General features: G+C 41.2%; 1 protein-coding gene across 5 annotated transcripts in view; it reads right to left on the minus strand.

Annotated features, from left to right (window-relative positions):
- The window catches only part of LOC116700353 (periostin), a 32,416-nt gene that overhangs the window by 16,308 nt on the left and 9,619 nt on the right, over window positions 1-6,489 (minus strand). For all 5 annotated transcript variants that reach the window (XM_032533460.1, XM_032533462.1, XM_032533459.1 and 2 more), the window contains exon 2: window positions 452-550. In XM_032533460.1, the coding sequence (XP_032389351.1) occupies window positions 452-550 (99 nt within the window). The remainder of the gene's footprint in view (window positions 1-451; window positions 551-6,489) is intronic.

Genomic DNA, 6,489 nt, shown 5'->3' on the forward strand with positions numbered 1-6,489 from the left:
CACACACACACACACACACACACACACACACACACACACACACACACAAAAATGTGTTGGAGGGCTATCAATCAATGTTGAGCAGAGTTTACACTATCAAGAGGCCCACAAAAGAACCAACACAGGCTGCACAACATGCCAAGACTTGGAGGGGAGGGGTCAATGAGGTCAAAAACAGATACTGGATATGCTGTATTTATACAGTGTATGAATATGAGACAAGGTGAGGTGGGCACAGGATGAAACAAGCTAAGCACCGAAACGTTCACAGGTACCTCAAGTACAGATGCTTATCTGAAATACTACTGTCTACGTACAGGATGTGTGGAAGCAGGGAGTGGTTTGCACTTTGGGTAAGGTCATTTGGGTTCTGTGCAAACAGGCTAATACAAAAAGATAAAATAAAAACATGTAGCAATTAGATCCATTCAATCTTTTGGTAAAGACTTACGTTTTCTTTCCACAGATGGAGCCTTTGTACCAGCTCCTACATGTGCTGAAGAATTTCTTTTTAGTCCCCTGGACCTGCTGCAGAGCGCACACATTGGGTCTGTAAGAGAAGGGAGGGGAGGAGGAGGATGGGTGATGAGGGAGAAGCAGGGGTATGAAAGGAAAGGGTGAGGCAGGGAGTGTATGAGTGTGGAAGAGAAGAAAGAACAATAAAGTAAAAAAAGGAAGAACGATGAGAAACATGTAATTTATACATGCCAAAGCTTACGTAAAGTGCTTCTTAACGATGATGCATATACTGTATTTTAAATAACTGTTAATATGAACCTTATACTCTAAACGCTTATTTTCTATAATCTTCTCATTAGAAGGTCATTTCAGAAAGCTAGTGAAAGCCCTTTAAAAAGATGCTTCCTTTAACTTAAATGACAAATTTAAATAAGAATCAATTTCAAACAGTAAATTGGGCACATTATTTACAGCGGAAGAGTGAATGAATGTGAGAGACGATATTGAATTTTCCATTATGGCTTGAATCAATATTTTCATCAATATGGCTGACCTGCTTCTCAAATTATGATCGAGTGCTCTTTGATTCAAACCACCTTAAACCATAGCACGGATATACAACCTGACATTTATAGCACTTTATATAGGTATACAGCACATAGATATGGTCAGCTTGTTATTAAGTGTTCTATTTTCATAAATTATATCCACAGACAAATGTTGACAAACATGTTCATCAGGGTTGTTAAAATAACCACGTTTCTGCGACATAAGAAACTAAAACAAACAGCTGCTACATTGTTCTCTTAGTCTGGCATGTGTCACCTCCCTTTTTTATATTTTTATTTTTTTTATTTCTTTATTTAAAAAGGGACAATGCACATTAATCAACATGAGTACATAGTCCAACATGTAAATATGCCAGAGGCTTAAAACAATAGATACTGTGGGAAATTATACTCAGGTATTGTGAATTATTGTGAGAAATTGTACTCAGGTATTGTTATCATATTTAGACACTGTGAATGAACTTATGCATAAGCTAATGAAACAAAAAACTCATATCAGACATTAAGTGAAGGAGAAAATGTACGTTGTTGCTGCATCCAGGTGGGGGAACCACGTGTTGGTATAACATTACATTTACAAGAGAACCGGATGCAGTATGGCCAGAAAGCCACGTGTTCACTCACAATGGAGGCGGACAAAAGGGTCCTCCACAGGAGGACCCCAAATACGCACGCACACAGACACGTTGCCAAAGACTGTAAACAGGAAGCCGCGCCCACACCCAGCCCAATAGAAATACTGATGTTAGTGATATGACCCGCCTTGTGATGCTTTTGACCAATAGGGCTCCTTGAAACCCGTATATAAGGCAAGGTACGCCATTGTTTCAGTGCCTTTTGTGTGAACCTCTGACTAGTCATGTTCCATTGAGACCCGTGCACGTATTTATTGTCCGGAATGCATGGCTCTTTTTTATTAATAATCCTTTTGGTATACTTAATCAAAGCTAAGTGATTCCTTAGCTATTTGTCCCGACGTTTGGACCCTCCAAGTGGAATTCGCAACAAATTTGGTAGCAGAGGATGGTTTTCGAGCAGTGGTTAAACTTAGGAATCCACGGAATCAGGATAGAAGTTGTTTAACTCCGGGTCCAGATTCCACGGACAGTCCACGTCTGCCGGACGAACAGAGGAGCATTTTGTCACAACCGCGGAGGAATGGTCACAGGGAGCTCTCTAAAAAAGGTAAGCTGAAACCTGTTTCATCAAATTCAGCATATTGTATATAGTTAACCACAATTAAAGTGATCAGAACTCCGGTGAGTACATTATGTAAAATATAGACTAAAAATATTAAGTGTTGTGTGGACATTGAGCAATGCATTCCATTTTTCTGTGAATGAGAGTGGAGAGTGCGTGAGTTGAAGCATCTGGGTGCGTAGACGATTCCAATTTTTTTTTTTGCTGTGTTCTGGGGAGGTTCGATAAACCGTCGATAGATGCGCTCAGCCGTATACTGATGGGGGAAGGCCGGGACACATAGCCAGCCAGCGTTCGTTGTAGTGGCTTCACCCATAAGGTGGGCCACGCGTGGAAGTGTGAGTGTGAAACATAGAGAGCGAAATACAGAGTGTATATAATGCTGTTGAAGAATGAATGTTGAAATGTGAATGAGTTGATAAATCATAGGTGATTCCAAGTTTGGGCTAAGATACGCGGGAGATTGAAACTTGCCGGTAGGAGTAATTAACTACATGCCGAGGGAAAGTCTCGGCGCGTACAGAGCCAGAGTTCACCATTTGGAGTCTCGGTCCATAAGGCTGTTCTCACGGATGTAGGGAGTGAGTGAAAGTAAAAGAAAGAGATAGAGCAGAGATAAAATTGGAAAGTTTGGAAAAGAATGATTTGTGTGAGCCCGATAGCGTTGACAATTGACACAGCCCTGGTCCGTCTGTGGTGCTGCTGTTGAAGACGTAGGTTAAAATTACATGTAAAAATACTGTTGGATATTCTAGGGTGCTTTGTGGGTTTTGAAAAGTAGAGAATTTGGAGGGAAAAAGAGAGGGAAAGAGAAAAAAGGGGGTGCAGAGGAATTTGCAGCAGAGAAAGGGAGAGACAGCCTGCAGAGAGAAAAGGGAGGGGAAGCAGAAAGCGGGCAGAGTGGGTGAGAAAGGAGGGAGAGCAGAAAGGAGCAGAGGGAGTGAAAAGGAGGGGCTATTTGATTAGAGTCAGGGGAAAAGGGGGAAAAGATTAGTAACAGCATGGGAGAAGGCTGTTGGATACTGTGGAAGGAGTGCCAACTTTTCAACAGATTCTACAAATAACTGACTATCAAAATCAATGTTTAAACCATGCAAAGCGAGCTGAAGAAGAAGGAGGCAGATTCCGCTTCACTAGGCCAAAACGGCTCCAGAAAAGAGAAGAGGAGTGTCATGCCTGGCCCTCGCCTAGTGGCCAATGTCAAAATCAACTGTACCCCCAATAACGCAAAAGATACCCCATCCCGGATAAAACTCAGAAATAAATAGATTATACCCAGAATTGACAACTTCAAACCAAACACCCCACCTCCTCCATACAACCTTGGAAAGAACCATCACAAGACCAGACAAAGCAACAACCCATTCCCACCACGTGACACAAGCGATGGGCTCTTTCCCGGTTCCAACAGCCTGTTCCAAGACATCAGTATAGATTATACAGATTGGGAGCAGACAAGGTAGTGCAAGGGAAAAAGATATTTGTTGGTAATGGTAGACAGATTTCTAGGTGGGTAGAAGCTATCCCTACACATGAAGATGGAAGACTGTAGTAAAATGGTTAACTGATACCACGGTACGGCATTCCAGACGAATCAGGTCAGATAATGGCACCCATTTTAACAACCAGTTGTTGAGAGAAGTTGAGGCTGCTCTGGGATCACACACTCATTCGGGTCGGTATACATCCATCTCCCAAGGACTGTGGAGAGGGCCAACCAAACGTTGAAGGCTAAGATAGCCAAGGTCTGCCATGAGAGCAGGATTAAGTGGGTGGAGGCCTTTCCCTGGCACTCATGGCCATGAGAGCTGCAAAAGGGGAGAACGCACCTTCCCCCCACGAGATCTTGACTGGCAGACACGACATATGCCAGGTCCCCAAAATGGAGGTCATATGCCTTTATTGGATGTAAAACAGGTGAAAATGTCTGCCTATATGAATGAACTAACCTATTTGGTCTCAGCCCTCTCTACCCAGGTGGAGAAAGAAGCCAGCACCCACTCAGAACGAGAGGCAGACCATTAAGGTAGGAGACTGGGTCAGGGTTAAGGTCCACAAGAGGAAGTGGGCCAACCCCAGGTGGACTGGTCCAAAGTGAAGGAGTTTACTTCACACTCGGTCCAGGTCAAAGGTAAATCAGGCGCACCTTGGCACCACCTGACACATTGTGCCCCAGCAGACCCTCCAACCCGCACTTTAGCGGACACACAATTTGATTCAAAAAAAATGCAGAAATTAAGCGCTGCTTAGGAGGTCCAGACAGTCCTCAGTCTGGACAGAGGGCACCAAGCCTAAAAGAAATAGGGCTCAGGAGAAGAATAGTAGTGATAAATTTTGTCATGCTGGGAATAGGGGCGGGACTGATAATGCGGGGAATAGAAATCAAATTACAGGATGATATAACTGAATTAGAGGACAATGCCAAAACTGAATCTCGTATTACGTGCCAAATTGAGAAATAAAATATTTAATGCTCATACATACAGGGAGCAGCACACCCCATAAGGGACACTAGGACACAAGATAAGGGAGACAGGGTGGATAAAACACAGGAACAGAAAAATTATCAGTCATTTCCAGTAAATCTACACATAAGACTGGCACAATAGTCTCCGGTGGGCACACATGGAATTTAACCAGCAGTAAAACATACAGAGGGGCGGCTGTGGCTCAGTGGTAGAGCGGTTGCCTGCCAATCGGAAGGTTGGTGGTTCGATCCCTTGCCCTGCAGTCCCATGTCGAAGTGTCCTTGGGAAAGATTTCCGAGTTGCCCCCGGTGCTGCGCATCGGAGTGTGAATGTGTGTGAATGTTTATCTGATGAGCAGGTGGAACCTTGTACAGCAGCCCCGGCCACAGTGTATGAAGGTGTGTGACTGGTGAATGTTTCCTGTAGATGTAAAAGCGCTTTGAGGAGTCGTTAAGACTGGAAAAGCGCTATATAAATACAGCACATTTACATTAAAAACAACATACAGAAAAGGGACAAAGATAGAGGGTGTTGTAAGAATGAGGGAAAGAAGGAAAAAAGTGGGTTATATAGAAGCAAGGGTATAGCTACAAGAGAATAAAGCAGAAGAGAAGTGTTGACTCATGTAGTAATTAAACTATTGTTGCAATATAAGTATTTGAGTAAGCGGAGAGAGGTGTTCAAAGGTAGTAGATGGGATTATGTCTGAGATCTGGTAGATTGAAGGAAAAGAAATGTGAAATTTATGATATCACAAGGAAAAAGTAAGAAATAAGAAATAGAAAGTTTAGTGCATTTTATGGAGGGACATAGCTGGTGAGAATTCAACACTAACTATTAATGGCTCATTTTTCAGATTGGGTATAGTTGGTATATGTTTAAATGTATGTCTGTATGTCTTGTCTTGCTTATTTGTTGTATGTCTGCAATTAGGAGATGGATCAAAATTATAGTAATATGTCCTGTCAGATCTTAGTGGTACTTGGGGAGGCTGAGAAAACTCCAACTAGGGAAAAGAGGGAAATAGTGTAACGCTTTAAAAAAAAAATAATAATAATAATTTAGATTTAAATGAGGGAACATTCGGATTAAAAAAAAAAAAAAAAACAAAGAAATAAAGTAGTCAATCCAATGTGGGATCCATCTTATATGACAGAAGTTTTAAGGTATGGGACTTAAGGGATTAGCAGTGTCCTACAATAATGGAGAGTAACTAAAAGAGAAATGCTTATGTAAACATTCTATGTTAACATGAGTTTTTGACCCTTCCACAGAAGGGGCTGTAAAAAAAAACACAGATAAGAAACCTCATTTAAAAGTAATTAACCAAAATGCCTCTACAGGGCAAAAGGTAACTCAAGGGTTAAAATTAAAAGAAAGCAGATCTGATCAAACTAATGCATTGATCTAAAAATATTCACATGAAAGTCGTAATTGATTAAATTACTTAGTTGATTAAATGGAAAGTTGCTTTGATCATTTCCAGTTTTAAGAAAGAAAAAATATGAGGCTTCTTGTTTTGTTACCTTTACAGTACTCTGTGATACTTTTCATGCTTGGGAAACATTTTAGGGGAATTGGGTTGATAATAGAAATACAAAGATTTACAGTTTGGAATTGGGACTTTAAACTTGGAACAGTGAAATGATGAAATTTCTTACTATTAATATGACTGGCCCTACTGTAGAACGTTTTTGAAATTAATGTCATAGATTAAGACGGCTTTAAGTAAGGTGCATAAATTATACAGTATAATGAGATATGTTCTCATATCAGGTAACAAATTGGATAGA

Source organism: Etheostoma spectabile, chromosome 13 (genome assembly GCF_008692095.1).
Source record: "Etheostoma spectabile isolate EspeVRDwgs_2016 chromosome 13, UIUC_Espe_1.0, whole genome shotgun sequence".
Taxonomy (NCBI): domain Eukaryota; kingdom Metazoa; phylum Chordata; class Actinopteri; order Perciformes; family Percidae; genus Etheostoma; species Etheostoma spectabile.